The following is a 22,875-nucleotide window of genomic DNA, read 5'->3' on the forward strand; positions in this document are numbered from 1 at the left end:
TGAGATACATCCGAATCTTAATAGAATCGTTGTCCCGCGAGTCGCAGTGAGACGATAACCTCCGAATTCGCGTCTCCTGCCTCCGTTTCGATTCCGACTTCGAACGGAGTGAATCGCGCGAGAAAATTTCAGTGAATATCTTGTTCAGTGAACCTCTCGTTAAGCGCGGGCTAATAATTGATAATTAATTGAGTGATTGAAGAGGACGATCGCATGTTTGGCGTTCTCTGCACTTCGCTTGTCGCGAACGAGGGAGCGATATCGAGCTTGCTCCGATAAGTGTATGAACATCGAAAGTGCGAACAAACTCAAATCAATTAATGTTCGTCCACGAATACATTTCCTCTGTCATTGAAAAACGGGCACGTAAAATTCGCTCGTTCGCTCGTAATTCGTCGCAAATGTTTCAAATTTATTCGGTACGTATGTTTCTTTATTTCTCAACCTCTACTTTACAGATAATAATTAATGTTAAATTGTATTATCTTTGTAAAAATATAATACAATCTTCGCGATTGTCTCCGCAGCGCGATATAATCGCGCATACCATAAAAAACGATGAATCGTCGCCGCCAAGATATTTAAAAATTGTAAAATATTCTCTGTTGCTTGTTTTTCCCAAATATATATTATTTGTTTTGCTTATAAAATTTTTTTTATAAACGAACTTATTGCCGCGCATTTCGCGTTCTTGTCTTGTAGATTTATTAGCAAAAAAGAAAAGAAAATAACAACGTTAATTCGATCGAGAGCGCTTTGAAATAGAAATATTTGTGAAAGTTTTTTATATTATATAATTTTTTTATATAAGAAGCGAAATAAATAAAGAATGTTAAACATTTAATATATTTTGTTGCCACTTTCAGGTTTCTCTTTGGTGCTATCTTATCAGTGACTGGGGATCGATTGTGTATCTTGAAACGAGGTGAAAATTACAAAAGTGAAACAGGTTTACTTAATTTCGACAAATAAAATCGTAGATACTCTTATAAATTTCCTCATTTTTGTTAATTTTACCTGATTTTACCTCGTTTCAAGATACACAATCGACTCCCTAGTGGGCCTAGTGTATTTTGATGTATCGATATATCGATGCTACCTATATCGATTGCGACCTAGTAAGTGCAGTATCGATGCGCGTAGCGATAGCAAACAATTTCAAAGTAGCAGCGTAGTGTTTGGTACGTTTAGGTTAGAATAGCTGTTTTCACAATTAAAAGTATTTCACACTGATTAGGACGATGTCGCGCGATCGCCACGAGACATTCGGACATTACACGCTGGCCGATGATCGAACGTAACTTCACCGGACGAAGTTACCCGTTGCACGTACGGACGGACTGTCATGGAGTGACGGACTCTCGAAGAGCATTATTCGTGACCCCCTCGTCAAAACGATTCCGATTAAGGTTAAATCATTGGTGATCGCCTGTTTCAACGGTGCACGTGGACCAACCGAGAGAAATGACCTCAAACGAAGCAGGCGTATCGCTCGGCGTCGCCCGGGAAGACGTCAACTGGCGGAAGGATTTAATTTCGCAGTTACGCGAGAGGAATAGATCGCAAACCAATTGTTTCGCAGATCTCATTAGCCTACGTAAGTTTCTCGGCTTTATTATTAAGTTAAGTCAATTGGACACAAGTATCAATACAGGATACATCTTATTTTGAACAGAGAACTGTTCCTACGAAGCTGTTGTGTCCCATATGTCTTACTTGATCAGCTTTCACCTACAGCTCATTATCATCTGATTATATGTCTTATTTGCTTGTTTTCTTATTTGTTTCATCTTTTATAAAAAGTATCCATTAGCTTATTAGTTTAGCGCTTCTGTTTATCGGTTCTGTCAGCTGAGAGCCGTTTACTTCAGTTTCATTATTGTATAAATTAATTTGATAATATTTCTATTATATTTTGCAGATAATAGGTTATTTGAAAATGCAAATACATTGCGAAATACAAATATGCAATTGACAATTGCAAATGAAACTCTCCGTCGCGAAGCGGCTAATGGTAGTATTGGCATGGGTGGCAATCCCGATCTTGAAGCTAGACTATTGAAGCAAGCGGAGGAATTAGCAATGCTACATAAGAGGAAAGGAGAACATACGCAACAAATAGTAGATCTTAATAACAAATTGCAGGAAATGACAAAAGAACTTCAAGCAAAGGAAGCTAGGTAATTTATGATATTTATCTATATATCTGTACTTAGAGGTAAAGGATCGTATATCTATTTTTGAACATTTTGAGAAACAGTTTAAAGTTTTAAATACGGAAATGATATATATATATATTTGTAGATATATGTAAAATAAAAGTAGCTTGATTTATTAAGTTTTTAGTGAAGTATTTTAACTGACTTGTTTAATAATGTAACTACTAATGATACGCTGTACCTAATTTAAAAATTAGGCACTATAAAAATTTTTAATGACTTTTTTAAACATTGTATCTTAGGAACTAGTAATAATGAACATAAGATGCTTTACCATTATACAATTTAAGTTTCTGTTATATTGAAAAGTGTATTAATTCCATTTTGACAAAAACTAGAGATACAATCTTTTATCTCTAAGGTACATATATCTATACTATTACATATATATATATATATATATATATATATATATATATATATATATAATTTGTTAGTTTATAAATTAATAAACTTTATAAATTTATACCATTTTCTAATTGATCCGTTTGTTTTTTCCAGCCTTGCAGAAAGTTCAGAAGCTAATACTAACTTACGTTTAGAAATGACTAAATGCCTTGGTAGAGAGAAAGAATTAGAAGGGATTAATCAGATGCTCAAGGATGAACACCAAGCCTTACAACTTGCTTTTGCATCTTTAGAAGAAAAGCTTAGAAAAGCACAAGTATGTCATAAAATTTTTGTTTTTATTTTCTTCTAAAAATTTATATGCGCATATAATTTTGTTGTATTTTGTTAAAAGAAATTGGACAACTTGTAGATACTTATTTACTTATATCACTTATTTACTATTTAATATTTATTTCAACTTTGTAAATTTATAGGAAGAAAATCGGCAGCTGATTGAACGCTTAATAAAATATAAAGCCAGAGATGCTGAAAAGATGAATGAAGAAAATGATAACTTTTTAAGGTAAGTGTGTATATGAAGCAATAATTTGTATTGTGAGTTTAGAAAAAGAACAAAAATTATCCGTATTGCCTTTTTTCTATTATTAATAATGTAATTAATTTGCGAAAAGTATAAAGTAATGAATTCTGATTTGCAACATTAAAATTTATAAGATATTGCGCGAGTATTTTTGTAGTTATAGAATTGTTTTTATAAATGCAAGAGCAAAGTAGTATTGATTTCCGCTATTATATTATTCTAATTAAACACATGTTTTTTTTCTTGGCTATCTTTGCATGCAACATGAAAAATATGTATAGTCTTGCATGCTAATTATGATTTTCCGTTAATTTATAATCTCGTACATGTAGTATAGTAAATGTATTTCTGCTTAGTTACAGCTTTTAAAGATTAACCTATTTTTCTGCACTTTAGTTGATTTAGTTCTTATGCATTTGTATGTACATGTTATGTATTGTAGTATAGTTTTGCGTAAAGGGGTGTTTTAGTTTACTTGCAACATAATCGTCTGTCTAAAATCTTTATCTTTCTTCGACACTACTTTTCTGTAGAATCTCTACTTTTTTTACTAAGTGAATGTTATTATATTACTTCTGAGAGTACATACAATCTTATTCAGTTTCAAAATATTACCTATTCTTTAACTTATTTCAGTTTAACCTTCTATGTATACAATATGTGTACGATAAATCTTTTCAAGTTTGTTCTTAAATAATTCATATTGTTATTAATTGAAGCAGCTAAAATGCATGTTACAGAATTTCAATTTTAAATCTATGAATTATATGTTTATTATTATTGTGATACGTATTCCATATTGTATAGTAAATTTTTAATCAATTAAAAAATTAATTTATATTTCTATATATAGACCATAGTAAAATTCAGCAGAGAAATCTTTTGAGTATTGAATATAAATTTGTATATATTAATAATAGATTTCACATTAATAGAATTTTTACAAGCCCATAAGCTATAGATACTATATCTAATTTGAGCTTTACAGAGTATACACAATATTCAGTCACTCTAGGGCTTTATACACAAGCACTTCACACTGCTTGACATTTTCGTTTCAGTTTTACGAGTCCAACAGCCTTTTTGATGCATACCTTGTCAAAATTTGGGTAAGTTTGACGAAATGTAGTGAACGCTTAATGCTAGCTTTGGGATGGTAATTTAACGAGGCTACAGACTATGCTGCATTTTATATCTCATGATTTATATACTACATCTGTTGGTGGCGTTTATTCTATGTAGCGTGTATATAATATATTTTTATATATTATTTCGAAAAATGAAAATTGTACATATTTACGGAAATAAATTATTGAACAATTAAATTACTAAGCAATATAAATTTTTGTCTTTAATTCGTATATCAAAATGAAAGATAAAAAGGATATAATATGAATTACTGTATTATACCTATATATAATCATAGAAAACAAACTTGAAAAGATAATCAAATTTATAATCTCTAGATTTACATTATTTTCTATAATATTTTTATAGAAATATTGAGATTTTCTTAATATTAGAGCAAAAATGAACAGTCTATGTACATAACAGTATTATATTTTATAATTTATATTATTTGATAGATGTGCAAGAAAAATAAATATATATTCAAAAAATAAAATGCATATTTGTAAAATATTTAATTGGAAATTAATAAAAATATGCATTATAAAATGAAATATTCATTCAAATAACGGATTACATGATATAATCTTTTTACATTAAGTCAATAGTGTGAAAGAGATTGCAGAATGTATCAACGTTGTTATATATATGCTTTAAGTTGCTTTGCAACTTTGTTGAATGCTAATGATATCGCATATACTTAATGTATATGTTTCTCATTACTTTATAGGAAGAGACAAGCAAAGATGCAAAAGGAATTGGAAGATGCAGCACGAGATACGCGACCTGTTAGTCCTGATCGTTTAAGCTTAAAAGAAGTTGCCGGTCTTCCGACAGCAGTGCCAACGAAAGTATCCGTAACGTTTGTACGTTGAATCTAAAATATATCATATTGTGCTATCATCATGAAAGCATTAACACCAATCCGTATCTGACATTCCTAATGACATTAAAACACGGGACTGCATGCTTTGTGTATGTATACGAATGGATTTATATTAAATATACACGGTATATTCAATATAAATTTTACATTTATGAATTATAAGATGTTGTTTAATTTAATTTTTAATATACGTCTTAATTTTTATTTTAAACAAAATTATAACTTAATTTTAATTCAACGATTAGACAAACACTTCTTTCTAGATTTATTTTGATACTCGACGCTTCCTAAATATTGGATTATTTGTTTCTTTTTTACAGCCAATTACACCGTAAAGAGTGGTGTAAGTTACATGCTGTGGTTGTGACGTTTCTGTTACAGTTTCTGAAAGGCTGTGTATTGTATATGCTTTGCAATGTATATTCGACATATCAATGTCTTTTTAACCACGGTCTTAAGACCGTGTATTTAACTAATTTATTTAACTTTATATTTAATTAAATTAGAAAATGACTAGTTTCTTTTTTCAACTCCAGAGGAATGATATTTTTGTGTAGAATTTCAAAAATATGAATCTGACGCTTGGATCTACCGATCGAAAAATAATCCATTAGTTTATTTAGTTATTACTGAGGCTGAATCAGATTAAAATAGGATTACTTGATTTTATCTGTACAGTTATATTAACTTATAATAATAAAGGATTAAGTACATATATTAAAAACGTGACTTTTCTGTTTATCTATCGTTATGAAATGTATTTTTTATATGATATAATGTACGTTATCACAACACATACACACATCACTACACATATATAAGATATAATATTATAGCATTGGTTAAGTTTCTCTAAAATTTTAGATACGTTTACGCAATACACAATACAGTATTGTTCGTAGAATGTAGTGTGTATGTGATTGAAGATGCATAATGTTATAACTTTTATCAAGATTCGATTAAGTACAAGTATTTTTAAAATATTACAAGATGCTTTTATTAAGACAATCGATAATCTCCAGATCCTGAGCCCCATTCTTTCCATCTCCCTATTCTTAATCAATTATCAGCCTCCGTAAACATGGTTTATCATCATTTTCTTTTTTATTTATTAATGTATCTATTTTTACAGCGTTTTATTTGTACAATTATATATGAATCTTCGTATTCTTAGAATATGTTACACATATTGCGATTTTTATTTCTTTCTTTAGATCATATATTCTGACATAGAATATGTATGCAGAATGATATGCAGGAGTAATCACTGCTCACTTAAACTAGTAAATTTGAAAAATAGGAGAAACATTAAATAATATATAAATTATTGAAGTATATTTCGCTGCAAGCTTTATTACAAGACAGTTTAAACTTACAAAGTTTGAACAAGAAGTTCTGTCATCTCCTCTGTCTCTATTTTATTTATTATACGGGGTGGGAGAAAAACGGGGTGGGAGAAAAGTATCCAATATGTCTTATAATGACAATGTTTAAAGTTAACTAATTAAAAAAAAATTTGCATATAATAAGTATTGAATTTCCTTTTATATTCATAAAATATCTGCTTTAAATTTTTTAATTTCAGCATATAAGGTCGCATTTAATTTCACGGTTTATAGTAGATATTCTTAATTTAATAATCAGGTATTTTCACGTTTTAATTATTCGTTAGTGAAATCGCTTGTGTGTAAAAGTATAAAAACAAGATATTTAAAATAATACAATTTATGTATAATTTGTGGACATTGGTTTTTAATTTGTCTTGTGATATTGTCGTGCACTGTGCGATCGAATCTATGTTAACATAACATTTATGCAATAGATTGAATGCATGGAAGATGTCTAGCAATCTCATACATCAAGTGCTTATAAACCTTACAGAGTGCCCATGAGGGAGAAGTATACGCTGTTAAATGGTCGCCTACTGATAGAATATTGGCTACTGGTGGTGCTGACAGGAAGGTGAAGCTTTGGAACATTACTAAAGGTAACTAATAAAATGGATAATAATCTATATTTTTAATTATATTATTTAAAAATTAAATTTATTAATTTTGTTTTTAAGAAAGTTCAAAATATAATTTAAAATTTAGTTGAAAATTAAATTAGAATTGTTCTACAGAAAGCTTGAAGAGACCTTTACACATTGTTTATTATATTTAATAATTAAATGAAAAATGATTTAATATTAAAGGGACAAATAATTTTATTATTTATAAAATTTTAAGATTAGGTCATTTATTATCGCGTTTTTTCAGTATTGAATATTTCAAATTTGGGATATGTAAAGAATAAAATTTTATCTATACTTGTAAAAGTTTAATAATGAATACGAATTGAAGATTGAGAATTTGACCAATCAGGTAATTCTGATCTTAATATGTTCTGTTCCGATTGGTCGAATTCTAATCTCCGATTTACAATCCGCGGTATCGAACACGTAATCTGGTACAGGCTTTAGGAATGTTCGTAGAAGGTTGATAACCGTTGCCGCGAATATGGCCGATCGCCGTGGCGAGGAGGACGTAAATCGCGATTCAAAGTGTTAAAGCGGGGAAAAGTACGCGATTAGTCGAAGCATTCACGCGGGTAAACGACATCCTGAGCCGCGTAACAATCGCCAAGTATCGCGTGCGAGCGGCGGGATGACGTTCCGCCAAGAGTTTATCTCCCGTCGTTCTATTATTCAAATTCCCACCGGCGCGCGGCCGCGTTTGGTTAAACATGGCGGGTGTCGTCTTTCGCGAGTTCCGCGCGCGTTTGGACGATGCGGTCTTCGCGAGGTGTTTTCGTGGATTTTCTGATACCCGCATCTGCGATTATCAAGTCCCGTTGCCTCTCTTCCATGCGGTCGTTAAAAAACGAATAATCCTGCCGAATTGAACAAGTTACGAAGGACGCGTTCGCGAATTCGCGAGAATGCGGCGCGCCGCGCCGCCGCGGCGCCGCGACGTCCATCTTGTATCAGGTATAATAGCGCAATTACACAATTTATGATCTAATTACAGTTTATGTGCGTAAAACTGATAGCGTTTAGCGAGTAGGATGATGTCAGAACCTTGCGCTATAAAGAGAGAAAGAGAGCGGAAGGGAGAGACAATATAAGAAGCAAGAAAGACGGAGGGGTGAAGGGGAGAGTACTAATAGAGATCTCCATTACGATCAGCAAAATAACTTAGGCTCGCTTGACGATGCGAACTCGTCGCAGGATAGTTTTGTCGTCCGTTAACATCCGGTATGTAATACATCCATTAAGGTTTTGTTTGAATTAAGGTTCTTGCCTTATAAACCCGTGACGACGAATATCCTGGAGGACTGATGATACGTAATTTAATTCTCGTAATCGTCTTTTCTCCGGTAGATTTATATGATATATTTCGATGGACATAAGCGTTAATACACATATTATATTTATTTCTTGCTTGTAGGTAGAAAAAGATTATTTTGTTTTTTTGGTTCTCTTGATGCGCCCTGTTTGGAATCCGACTTTTCCAACGGCGTCTCGCCGCGTCTCCGTTTCACGCGAACGACCGCGATATCACTTTTTCTCAAGAGATTCCCCGCGATCCACTTAATGAAGTATATTAACGAATCAACAGGTTACTTTGCGCGTCGTTATAGTTCACTCTTGCGACGCATACTAAAAGCTGGCCTGCCCGCCGCTTCGAAATCGTTTCCCCGTACCGTAACGAAGCGCGCGATCATATATGGTATAACGCTCTCAAATGTAATCCTCCTCCTCCCCCTCTCCTCTTACAAATTAGATGAAACGTTCGTCCTTATTGTACGGGTTATATCCGCTTAGCACGAGGTCTGTTATACTCTCGATCTACACGCATTCTCCATTTCTCGGCTTTGTTCTACGCGCTTCTTTATTGCTCTCATCTGCTTCTGTCTCTACATTCTCTCTTTCTCTTTCTCTGCCTGCTTTGAGGTGCTTATAACTTGCTCCCTTCGGATTGCAGCGCGGCTTGCTCGCTGCCAATTAAGCCGTCAGGGCATAAATTTAATTAGTCATATTCAGAGAATAATGTGTGGTATAGGCGAAGGGGAGAAAGAGAGGCAGGTACAGAGAGAGTGAAACGGCCGTGCAACGGGGAGCGAAGTAATTGATGTGGACACGTAAACCCGAAGAATTAAACTCAAACATCGTTACGTAATGGTATGATGACCGCGAACATTCTGTTGCAGGTACGTCGGAAAGTAAGGGCATCCTCGTTGGCAGCAACGCCGGTGTGATGTCGGTGGACTTCGATTCGACAGGCAGCCTTATTCTTGGAGCATCCAACGATTATGCGAGCCGCGTCTGGACCGTCAGTGATCTTCGCTTAAAGGTAAGTTTTTACATCCATTGTCCAATCTATTGTGTGCCTTTAACGCACACCTCTGAAAACTTAAAGAGCAGTTAAAGAATGGCCAAAAGGATATCGAAAGATTTGTAGGAGATGTAACATATTTTAGGATTTCGTATCTCCTTCGTGTTTCTTTCTGCGTGAATGTATAACGTTTGAATAACATCGTGATACAGAGTTATGATGTTCAATTGAACTGCAGGACTTTGTTTCGATATTATATAACGATTATTCGAATTATATTACAGAACTGAAGAGTTCTGTTATATAATTACCGTATATACACTCCGTCTAATAATTAAGAAATAAAAAAAATTGTCTAAAAAAAAAGCAAATTTTAAGCTGTAACTTGGTTTTAAAAAAATGAGAATTTAAATCTAAAACAAAGAGTTTTGAAGCTTGAAATCTTTACTTTTAAAAGGTCACAGCTGTTTTTCACTTTTTTCGATTACGGTCATTTTAACGTACAGAAAACGACGAGCTCGACGAAATGGGAAATTTTTTATCACTTTGTTGGCGTGTCACGAGCATAAGGACTTGAAAAAATTTTTTGATTTTTTTAAAGTTTGTCTTTACTAAACCCTTTTTTAGATTCTGATTTCAATTTTGTTTACCAAGTTGTCGAGAATAGAAGAAAAACTAGGCATTTTGACTTTGCTCGTTCATGACTTCGTTAAAAATCGTACAGCAATTCCAAGAATGGATTTTTAGTCTTTATCTTTGCTTTATAGTACGATGTAATGTAATGATCGATTGAAAAAAAAAGATTGAGTTTAAAAAAAAATTAGCCATTATACCGTACTATAGAATAAAGATTCGGCTTTAAGAATTTATTCTTAGAATTGCTATACAATGTTTTTCGACGGAGTTTATGAACGATCAAAGTTAGAATGTTAATTTTTTCTTCAATTCTCGACAACTCAATAAGAAAAAGTCGAAATCAAAATCTAAAAAAGGGTTTGCTAGGGAAAACTTCGGGCTGTAACATGAAAAAGTCACAAAATTTTTTCAGGTCCTTTTTGTTCACGATGGGTACACCCCATCAAGTGACAAGAAAACGTTGTCGAGCTCGTCGTTTTTTGTATGTTAAAAAAAATTACCATAATTAAAGAAAGGAAAAAAACAGCTGTGATCTTTTAAAAGTAGAGATTTCAAGATTTAAAACTTTTTTTTTTTAGATTTAAATTCCCGGAGTTTAAAATAAAATAACAGCTATTAAAAATTTGCTTATTTTTTAGACAATTTTTCTTGATCCCTTAATTACTTGGAGGGGCGTATAGAATTTTATGTAATGAATAAAAAGCGGCGAAAAGAAGAAAAAGGGACCAATGCTATAAAAATGGATTGCAGGCTAACAGCGAAATTGACTTCTGCATTTCTATCAGAATATTTGCAGAATGCTTTTAGTTAGAAATTTGTAAAAAATTTTACATGACGCGAAAAAATTCAAATTTAAAATACAATGTGCACGTTTGCAATATTTAAATTTTTATCGCTAAAAGAGATGTCGTATTTTTAATATTTGCTGGGTGCGTCGAAATGCGATAAGTAACATAAAGGCAGGAATCGATTATTAAGAATAAAATGAGAGTTTTTAATAAATATATTGTTTTTCTATTTTTCGTGCAAAATACATCGTTTTTCGTCATATCTAGGTTAATATTGATAACTGTTTTCAAGGCTTCAAATTCCTGACTTTCGATTACCACTCAAATGCATTGTTGCTCGTTCGTAATTATACCACGGTTCTATGAATACTCGCGAAAAGCCGAATGTATTACGGAATTAGCGGCTCCATCCCCCTTTCACAAAGAGATGGGACGCTCCGCGTCCGATATTCGAACGAAATATTGAAAATTTATCTGGCAGCGTTGAGTTTGCAATTTTTTTTTAAATCCGCAGATTACAGACGTAGAAATTATGGGAAAAGTCGTAAATAAAACGATGTCGACGACAAAGAGACTATCTGAAACATGTTCTCCTCTTATTTTTTTCACAAATGCTATATATTATTGATTTTTAAATTGTTTTTATCAGATTATCGACAAGTTCGATAGAAATATATGGTAATTACGCGGTATTTTTTATCAGATTTATTAACAAGTTAGATAGAAATATGTGGTAATTACGGAATATTTATATTTATTGTAAATTAGTATAACTGATGGTGTTCCAAAAAAGAACTTGGGTTGTTTTTTTTCAATTTTATTTACCGTACAAAATAATTTTACATGTATTTTTTTAAATTAAATAATTTTGTTGAAAATAATTCTGAAAAAATTGAAAACAGCACCGAAACGTATTTTTGATATTTATTTGCAATAATTTGCTCTTTTAATCAACCGGGTGTTAGACCGTAGACCGTACCTATGACTATAGTCAATCAAGCTTTCATAATATATTGCGCAAAGTACAAAAAGAAGTTACATTAAGATGGAACAAATGGCCTAACAACTGCAGTAATGAGACGCGCTCGTCTCTCGTCTCTCGTGAAAACCTGATTGGCCGTATGGACGTGTCCCAGGAAGTGCATAAAGGGATGTCTCGCAAAACATGCATTAAATTACAGGTCTGTTCCGTTGGCGAGACAGCCCGTGAATCTATCCGGCAGTAGAATATGAAATTTATCGTCACCTTCTTCCCTCGCGATCTATTACCGTGCGGCTCATGTAAATCCGCGACGTTGGCGCGATCGTAAAGCTAATGACAATCCACAAAAAGTCAGTACGAACCAAATTGCTTCGTGAACTTTACTGCAGATCGTTACTTCTGTTCATACGGTTCATACATAATATTAGATCTGTATATACGTTTCGAAAGGCGATCCCTTTCCCATCTTTTTAACCCCGCTGTCTAAATTTCGCTCGTTCTCTTACGCTTCTCTCATTATCACTTCCGCACCCTATCTGCTATTTTGGAAATATGTTATTGAAAAATTGTGACGCGAAAGAGTAAATGGTTGTTCATTCCCAGGGACGTCCAGGAATGTTCGATGTTCGTGAATATTGAATCCCATATTTTTAGCAGTGTTCTCAATAATATGAGATAATCAATAATAATTTTTGTAATTTTTAAGAAATTTTCGTGGTGTATTCGTACACAGATTATTCGAAATTATATTTTTGTTTATTATTCTTTACGCCGCGGTGCATTCTCATTTCGATTCTCACGCTGCGATTCAAATAATAGATTAACTAGATTAAAATAATGTTTAAACTCAAGGATTAGACGGACGACTATACATTTATAAATCGATTCTTACTTACGTAATATCCGTCAATCTTTTATTAATTTCTCCTTGAGAATACGTTCATCAATCACTTCACAATTATACGCGATCAATAAATGGTATAAATGTTTTTTTTTTTTAATAATATTCCGAGATTTTAACAGTTAGAAATGGCCAGTTTAAAGTTTCTCAACGATCTGATGCGAAAAACAGTAAGCTATAGAAGCTTTAGCTAGACGATGCGTGTCAAATGTGACGATCGAAGTTTAGCATACGACAGTAAATGCTTGATCACTACTAATGTACGCTATTTCCTTTGATCTGCGTCCGAAGCCGGGCTCTCTCGTATGTAAGAACTTAAGTACATGGGTCTGTCGATATAGTCGGCGGCATATACACTCCTCCATACACGCGCGCGCGGTCGTGTATGGAGGAGTAATCAGGGATGATCGATCGCGATGAAACTTTGAGTCCCACGCCGTACGTATGTCCCGACCTGCGCACCTCGTTACTTTGATAGGATTGTCAGAGTGTCGTACTGATGTAACATGATTAAACGCTGGGAGCAACCGGCGATGATTGTCGGTGAAGTCGACGGGAATCGACGGACGGGGGAGAAGCTTCTGCTTCTCGCAACTGCAGTCCTCGCGACTCCTCCAGATGAAACTCAACGGTACTTTGATTTGTGCCGTGTATATGACCGAATCAGCTGGCTTGGTTTTATCGCAGGTATTGCTCTTACAAACGATTCGTAGAAGTCATGCATATTGACGTCTAATCGATTCGCCGCGGTGCGTTTGCAGAGACACATATAAGTGTAACTGATCGTCGCGAGCGAACGCGAATTAATATAATACCGTGCGAGAATCTCGAGTCTCCGCCGTTTCCTCGTCGCGGTTTCGACATCCGAGATAATTTCTCTCCTCGGTGCAATTACACCGCGCATTCACGTTAGATCACGTGACAAGATTCGGCGAAGACGCTCGCTGTGGTTCGCGAGGAAGCATGGAGCGAGATTGGGCTGATAGTCTGCTCCGTACCAGCCACGCAATTCCATTACATCCTCGACGCGTCCCCCATCGTTCCCCGACGTCTCGTTGTACAAGTTGCCGCGCGCGGGCGTTCAGCCTTGCAGTAATATCGCCGTTTACAGGCGCTGCGGTTTATCGGCGGAATACAATATGTAATGTATTCGCGCGCGAGCATACGTGAACCGGCGTATCGCTCGCGTATCGTCGAGTGTGCTAGACGTGATTATTCGACGCGTCGAGAAATCGTAGCTGCCGCTGTCTCGCGCCCGCGATCCCGCGTGCGTTGTTCCGTCCAATCGACCGGATCCTTCTCTCACCGCTCTCGCGCTCCCCTGCGCCACGTTCTTGCTCGCTTTTTCGCGCGCCGTTCGTGAAACAGCCTCGCCGGGAGTCTACTGAACGGCGGCAGTTTCATTCCGAAGATTGGTGGCCAATGGCGCGTAAACTCACGCGGGAAACAACACGCGGTCGCTGAGGGATTCGAGACCATAACCAGTCTGTAGGTTATTCAGGCTGAGAGGTGCGAGAGCCCAACCAATTTGATGTTTATTCTCAAGTGCTTCGTTTCGAGAGAACGCAACAACATCTGTCGATCTTAACGAAATGCGGTTTTTCCCCCCGCGAGTCTCCGCCGTTGCGGTATCCGCGACTTTTGCGTCCACGGGGATCATCCAATGTATCTTTTTACGGATAGGTAGGTATATTAATCCTGCGTTTCACACGATATAAAACCCGTGGAAGATTGTTATCGAAGTAAATTCTAGCGAGATAGAATGTGAGTTTTTGTTATTTATAACGTTATCGTTATCTTTTTCAAATTTTCAACTAATAAAATACATTTAGTTGTTTTATGTAGGAGAAAAGCAAATTGTTGTATGCTGTGAGAGTGCAACGTGCCAAATCGTTTTGGCACGGACTTAATATTTATTTCAGGAACGAGAAGAAACATTTTAATGAAACAATTCTCTTTGGGCTGATATACATTAATATTATATGTAATATTACACCTATAATGATAAACATATATTATTACTACCTAGATTATCATATTATTAACGTAAAGACCCTTCGTACCATAATATACCAAGTAGGTTTGTAATCTATTTACGTGGTTTAAGTAAAGTGGTGGGAATTTCGAGCCTTAATAATTCCAGGGCGGTAAGAGGTATTAATGCCAGATTATCATCGATCATGAAAAATGCATTACCCCATTGAGGAAAATTCGAGAGACCTTGCCAGAGAGAATGGTTGCGAGATTCTTTCCTCTCATTTTATCTTTCTCTTCATTGTTCTTTTTCAGGAGACGATATCTATACACTTTCTAAATTTTATATTTCTCGCTAGACCATTGTTTGCTGCGCCGCCAGCAAGGAAACGACGCGTTAAACGAATATTGATGGTATTGGTGGGTACCTGGCCAGAACGATAGTAGACTCTATTCCGCGGCGGTGGGGTTTCCCCGTGTGCCGCCACTTCTATCGATTCGCCGCCGGTGTCTGCCGGTGGTTTCCTGGTCGTCTAACATTGGCGAACCGTCATACTTCCTCCAGCGCGACTCCAATCTACTCGTAAGAGACGTAATCGCTCGTACTTTCCGTCTTCCGCGGCGTCTTCGTGCTCCTCATTACACGGTACCCGTCTTGTCTTAATCTTGACTAATGAGTAACAAGCGACGCTGACGACGACGACCGAGTCCGATGCTCCGTAAATCGAATAACCGACAGAGAGAAAAGGGAAGACGCTTTAATTGCTGTACTTCAGTTAATTCGATCGAGTCTTCCTTTCCGGAAGTTGTAGCATCCTTCGTGGACGACATCGAGATCCTTTCAGACCTGTACTCGACTGTACGATGTTCCATTTAATAATATATAATGTCAGAAGTAACTAGAATTGTTCATTTAAACAATATTGAATTGTTTTTTAAATACTGAATATCATTATTCTGCTTTAATGCATCGGTAATTGAATATTGCAGTCTCAACCTAGAAATCACTAATTGTTTTCTTTGATGGCTGCAGTTTAATCAGATATGCTGAGTAATAGAATAATGTAATTTTGGAATGTATATCGTAGTTTTTTTTTGTTGGCTTACTCATAAATATTTCTTGCGATCTCAGTAAAATTGCTATTATATTATATTATAATAGCTAATTATTTCATTATTATGACGTGAATAACGTTTCTTTGTAAAGCGTCGGTTTCCTCTTTCATCGCTACCCTTGCTCTTCCTGTAGTTATGCGCTCATCTCGTTTTAATCTTAGACGTCTTAGAGTCACGACTGTGCCTCCATTATCTAATCTGGTTGAGTTTCAATTACGCGCGTCGAGATTCCACTGTTTATGAAACGCAGATTATACGTTTTGTGCGGCATTTATGGCGGGAATATAATGCGTGATAAGCTTCATGAAAATTTATTCCCGTATGGTTAAGGGGACACGATGCGCCGAGGATTTATCAATTTCAATGTGCAACGTCGCTCACGAGACGTTGGGACGGGCCGCTTAATTGCGGACTTCTTGACGTCCGATCAAAGGAGAAAGAAGGGGGAGTATCTCTTGGCGCTCTCATGACGACTCTAATAATCAGGCTGTACGACCGGGTCTGAAACGTTAATTCAGAAAACGCCGAGGCGCTTTCAGGCGTCGTCCAATAGGGTAATTTCAGGGTAACACAGTGGGCAGCGGGCACTCTACGCTGGTAGCCCTCTCCGTTCAAAGGCATTACTTTCATGCCGACCCCCAGTAATTACCTTGCGAAATTACCGCATTTACATCCCTAATAGGAATAGGTGGATACAGATAGGTATGCCAGGTATGCCGCAGGAATATCCTGCGCGGAAGGGGAAAAAAAGCACGGAAATTAACCTGAACACACCGCTGCGCCGCGCCGCGCCGCGCCGCGCGCTGTCCTTGCACGAGGGCGATCTGGTACGGAACGTCTCGGCGCGCTTCTTCTTTTCCGCTGGACTCCCTTTTTTCTTGCCGTGCTCGCTCGCAGTCAGGGTGGAGAGAAGCGGCGCGGCGGCGGCGGCGGCCGGCTATCAATTTTATCGAATTAAGACCGGATCGAGCGTAACGCCTATTAGCTCGTACCCGCGGTATCGTGCGCAGCATCCGCGCGGCAAGAGAGTGGCTTCGCCTTCGTTTCTCATTTGCCCTCCGCTCCAGTTGTTATTCGAACACGCATTGAGAAGCGAGTTTATTTTCCCCGACATTATTTTCGCGTTTAATAAACATCTCAGGAATGATATACCGAGTGTACAGCCTATGTGTATTTTTGTTTTATTAACATAGCTTTAGAACGGCGTTGCAAATTAAAGCGGATATTCTTTTTACAATTTGAATCGTAACTCTTTGTAATTTTTCACACGTGAGATTTTATTCCATGAAATATTTTTTTTTAGTAATTACGACACAATGTAACGTAAAGTTAAATTATTTGATATTTATATGCTTGTCGCCGCGTATCCTCGGCTCGTATGCAAAACAGTTTAAAAAGCATAAAGACGGGACATATTTATATGGAGGACAGATTGCATCACCCGCGTTAATTTACGCTAGACAGGAAAGACAGTAATTATTTGTTCTTGCAAAGTTTGATTAGCTCGACAATGTTAGCCTGATACAAGTGATATATTGGCGCACACGATGTTGGGAAATTGCTTACCGTCGACATTTCCTGAGAGTGCTTGATCGGTTGACTCTCCCTGTCCCATTAGAGGGCGTGTAAACCACCTTACCGTATATTATATCGCGCATACGCTGATATCTCACACATGTCTCGTGTCATGAGTGATAAAGGAAGAATAGCATTCGCTTGCTTGCTTACTTCGCGTATCACAACATTATTTTCCAATATTCATAAATGTCACTAAGAAATAAGGAATATCGATTCGATCATATTAATGTTTTATATCTGAACTTCTAGAACACGAGTTACTATAAACGTCGCGGATTTTCTCGTAATTGTACATCGCTTGACAAATTTGAACTTCTTCTGTCTGATTGTGAGTGAAAGTTTGATTAGCTCAATCCTTTACTGTATTAAGGATTAAATTTAAAGTTTTATATACATATATATTATATTGAGTATATGAAGTTGAATTTTATAAAATAACTAAAGGGAAAGATTTTATTATCTGCTTTTAGCTGCGATGTTTAATTCGTGTAAAGAACAAAGAGAGAACCGTTTATTCGCAATTATTTTTGTAATTTGCAAATATCGATATCTCGTTGAATAGGGTGCAAAATTCAAACGAATAGAAAGCACGTATTTTTATTTAATATACATATGTATACATATTTTCAAGGTTCAGTACATATTTATTTCTATCACGGGTATGTACTGACATTATCATAATCGAACCAAATTACGTACCAAATTTACATCCAAAAATGTTGCAACTCCCGTGTTATTCGCTCGCGTAAACGTTTTGGCGACGAGCCAGACCGCTGCTAACGAAATCGGTACGTTTATCCCGAACAATGTACGTGCTGCGGCGAACAACCTGTAGATATTTGGTGAACCAGTCGCAATGTCAGGAACGCATGCCGAGAATCACGCTCAAGCACGCTGAAACGAGTGGCATTTTTAAAAATCCTGGAAGCGAGAATTTGTCGTTGCGACGTCCGGCGTTTTAAGTGTACTTTTTCACTGGCAGACGCACAGCTATAAGTATACACATAGATACACACATACACATGCATACAAGAAATATGTATAAATACATACGTATATATACCTTACGATATATAAGGATCGAGATCGAGCGCACTTTACATTTTTTTTTGCGCTTCTTCTCGCTGCTGCTTCTCTGTTCTTCATGCGAAAACTTTTGACTCTGAAAGTGCGAAGAGCCATGCTACCGGGTTGAAGCTAATTAGTATTTATGCCAGTTTTCAAAAGTACTCCCGTATCTTTCTTTTATCACGTTAAAGTGCATCTTAAAGTGGCATAATGTGGACAACTGCGAGCGTAAAATGCACCCGAAAGCGCCGAGCACACACCTCGACGATGTATGCGCTCCCGAGTAATGCGTATTTGTAGCATTGTAAGAAAAGCGCCCTAGTCGCTAGCGTGCATGTCACTAGTGCGATGCACATTCGTGGGCACTGTCGTTGCCGGTGACCGCACGTTCATATAGAATGCACTGTATATGTGTCTTCTGTGTCCTATATCGATCAGGTGCTAATTAGAAATTAATGCCCGCACTAGACTTGAATAGCTTTGATGGTGAAATGTAGCTGATCGCAATTCGCTGCCAATGATTGTCGGTTACGCGGTTTACGATCAAACGCGAAACTCTCTAATTACATTCTCACGTGACATAATTATGTACACGTGATTGTGTGTGTGGTTAACAATAAATTGGATATGTGCTTTCTTCGCGAGTACTTTTCTTTTTTAGAATTATATTTTAGTACTTGTATCTTATCTTATACATTGGAGACAAATATTAAAAACTTGTATCTTTATTGTTCGATTGATTAATTATCTTGCACATATCTATATACAATATGATATATAATATACAAATATCGTAAAATTATCGATCAATTATGCTCGTTTGTGCGATCTATACGAAGAATATTCGTCAGATTTATTATAATTTTAATTAAACGTTCTTGTATCATCGAGAATAATCAAGATAATTTCGAACGACTCCGAACGTCTATCTTTGAAGTTCTTTCTGTTGGTCATTTAATTCTGCTCATTTTTCTTCGACGAAATAACGAGGGAAAAAAGATAGAAGGGAGGTTGGTTCTTTAGACACGCTCCAATTACGATGTCCAGAGCTTTTGAAAAGAGATTATATTATAGATATAACACAATGGACTACTTCTGATCTAAATCGGATTTAGTTTAATTTAAGACTCCATTCTCCGGAGCTTTGCCCACTCGCGTGCCCTGACCACGTAAATGCACCGCTGCAGGTTAAAACGCGTCGCGAATCTTGTACGTAGCTTCTCGTTGCGGATAAAAGCGAAAGGGTGAAATCGACTGGAAAGCACAAGGCTTTTACACTTTTGACTTTAGCCGGTGTACCGTGCTCTCATTGCATTGCTTTCAAGCATTGTGCATACTAGGTATAACACACTGTTCCCCCGATCTCATGCCTGATATTATACATCCGCACGAGACGTTTTAGCGCTTTACAATGTGCTCTTTTCAACAAACCACTGGATATAGAAGAAACTAAAACCTTTGTGACACTTCTGGCTTTAAAACACACGATCCGTACACTCCGCGACTGTATTTATAATGGCGTTTTTAACCCTTAAACGTGTATACGTTTTTTTTTTGGGGGACCTTGACGGCGTATACGTGGGTCACGTTCAACGTTATTTTTCCCTACCTTAAAGTATTCTAAAAAATTAAAAAAAAATCGTGAAACATCTGTCTACATTGTAGTTGACGATTTTATAGTCATTTTGATAAACATCGTTTATTTAATATCTTCTAATAGGCTTGCAAGTTTTACAGTTACGAGCAGATATCACTTTGGTTCGGACGCCGTAGACCCACGTATACACGTTAAGAGTTAACAATGAACATGAATGCATGTATCAATAAAAATACATGTAACACTGATACTGAGATAATCAGTACTTTGCAAATTTCAGTTTGTGAGCGAATACGCGGAATTATTTTAATGAACAATTGTTACTTGGAATTATAACACCGAGATGACCTCACCGAGATATTTTTCCAGCTTTCCATTTTGTACAAATGCCGACGCGCGGAAAAGGGCAAATTGTGCATGAAACTATTTTCGATCTCGTGTCGATTCAGATCTAATGAACCGTCGATGTTGGCTCGTGGTATCTATCGCGTGCGCGTTGGAAAACTTCTTGGGAGGAATTTAATTAATGGGACACGGTTTGTATGATGTTATTCGAGATGCCGTCGACCACTGCCTTTCTCCCCTTCTCTACTTTAGATATGAACTGAATTTAAATTAAAAGTCGAGAACTTTTAGCGGACGATTTCAACACACTAGACTGAATCCTGAGCTAATTAAATTCGGAGTTTGACATTAAATTCTGCGTTTGTGGTTGCGTTATATTTGTGACTTTAGTATAATTTTGACAAATATAGCGCACATTTTTCTATTAAAAATAATAATCTTATATCTTTTACAAGATCAAAATTTATTTATCTATATATATATGCGCGTATATAAAAGATGCGGAGGAAAAAGGTATATATTCGATGTCGAACTCCCTTTGTAAGAAAATTGTCATGGACTATATCTATATAACATCTCTGAGATATTACAGTCGTAGTTATTGGCTAAAAGGTTTGTAACCATGCAAATAAATTATTTGCAGAGCCGAAAATAAAAAAATAGTATTATTAATGCTGAAATATAATATATCGTACACTTTATCAAATGAGAGTTTAATTGTATTTATGATTTAAGTAATGTTTATTACTGATTGTCAGTTAATTTATACTTTAGATTATACTTATTCTTTTTATATTATATTACACGTACGTAAACGACGTGTCTCTGACCTTTTATATTTAATGTCAAAACGTGACTGAGCTGTACGTATTATATAAATCTTGCCGTACATTTAACGTAAACACGGATTGAGAATCTGTCAGATATAATATTAAATGTGTAGGAAGGATTGATGGATCATAGTCTCTGTTCATTAACGTGGACTGATTCTGATATTTTAGTTAGCGGATATGGAATGTCGAAACGTCCCAATGGCGATACGCTCGATTTTGTCGCTAACTATAACGGATACCCCTCGGCGGCACCTTAACGTCGCGAAAAATCGCATCGATTCATCTCTGATTTAACGGATTGACAGGCGAGGGATATAAATAGCCGACCCAAATCTCGCACCGTCGACATCGTTCGGCGCGTCCATTTAGACGGACGGACGAAAGAACGAAGGTTTGATCGAATTAGACAAAGGGATCGTTATACCGTCGAAAGTAATTGCCACGTGAACGAAGGTCGTGATGGGTCAAAGATTATAATTAAAGTCGAATCTTTGCGCGGAACAAATGAGTTAGGGAAAAGGAGGAGAGCGAGGTAGTGGTCTCTTCGTGGACCACCGTTGCTATAGTTACGATGAAAGCGGACAATATCGATCGAAGAACTGCGCTAGACGAACGTACTCGAGCCGTTAAATTAAAAGGAGAAGAATAGCGTTTAAGGGAAGAAATGATAACCAAAGACAGCGGAAGCGGGAGCAAAGAGAAAAAGATAATTAGTTAATTCACTGAAGTATAATTAAGTGGGGATCGTTTGGCCTCTCTATACCGATTTCTCGTTTCTCGTTTCTCGTTTCTCGTTTCTCGTCGGTCATCTCGCCAGACAAGCGGAGGTGATTGCCGCGCTCGCAGTTTTGAAATTAATAGGGATTTCGTAAATGTCGCTCCATCGTGCCGGGCGAGATATCTCTAGAAATTTTTTAAATTTTGATAGAAATTTGTCGACCGAACGAACGATCGAAGAGAGTCGCTCGTTGCGAGAATGGCCCCGGGCAAGATGGCGGTACGAATGATAAATCGCGAAATACAGGAAGATCTCGAGGACTTCATACATTTTCGCGGTGCGGAACTCCCGGGGTTAACTCGACTCGTCTGTGATGAACGGCGCAGCTCGGCGGATATCTCGCACTGAAATCGCGTTAACTCTCGAATATGGGTGTCCGTGATTTCTCTGCAGTCGGCCACTCGGGAAAACCGAATCTAATTTCGGCCTTTCGATGCCCACTCTTCTCAGTATGTTCAGTCAGTTCGATTCACGATTCGTGTTGATTTGAAATTGTTGGAATTGTTATAGAACTTCTCCCGATCGAGTTACCGCATAATTAAGTGCGATATAAATAATGAGAATGAATTTTAAATGAGAGCTGTAATGAGCTTTATTTTACCGCGGAGAAGAAACAAAAGACGCTAATAAGTTTAAAGTATATTTACTTCGCGGACGGATTTAATAATATTAGGTATACGTAAATAACACAAGTAAAATTAACAACCGCAATTGAGGTAGATAACTCTTGCCGCAACAGTGACTTTACGATCGTGTCCGACTTCTTGATACTCTTGGCCTGACTTAGGACTAGTTCGGA

The 22,875-nt window shown here is 36.5% G+C and overlaps 1 protein-coding gene across 2 annotated transcripts in view; it reads left to right on the forward strand.

Moving 5' to 3' along the window:
- The first annotated feature begins 1,133 nt into the window (after nt 1-1,133).
- Nucleotides 1,134-22,875, forward strand: part of LOC139772594 (autophagy-related protein 16-1-like) — a 74,393-nt gene continuing 52,651 nt past the window's right edge. Inside the window, exons 1-9 of one of the 2 annotated variants that reach the window (XM_071706406.1) lie at nt 1,134-1,181; nt 1,238-1,597; nt 1,922-2,180; nt 2,721-2,883; nt 3,044-3,132; nt 4,212-4,259; nt 5,009-5,144; nt 7,046-7,151; nt 9,356-9,498. In XM_071706406.1, the coding sequence (XP_071562507.1) occupies nt 1,465-1,597; nt 1,922-2,180; nt 2,721-2,883; nt 3,044-3,132; nt 4,212-4,259; nt 5,009-5,144; nt 7,046-7,151; nt 9,356-9,498 (1,077 nt within the window). In that variant the 5' untranslated portion in view covers nt 1,134-1,181; nt 1,238-1,464. Of the gene's footprint in view, nt 1,598-1,921; nt 2,181-2,720; nt 2,884-3,043; nt 3,133-4,211; nt 4,260-5,008; nt 5,145-7,045; nt 7,152-9,355; nt 9,499-22,875 lie in introns of both variants that reach the window. The other variant, XM_071706407.1, reaches the window with a different exon arrangement.

This window comes from Temnothorax nylanderi, unplaced genomic scaffold (assembly GCF_030848795.1).
Source record: "Temnothorax nylanderi isolate EJ_2023f unplaced genomic scaffold, tnyl_v1.0 TNYL_tig0051_pilon, whole genome shotgun sequence".
In the NCBI taxonomy this organism is placed as follows: domain Eukaryota; kingdom Metazoa; phylum Arthropoda; class Insecta; order Hymenoptera; family Formicidae; genus Temnothorax; species Temnothorax nylanderi.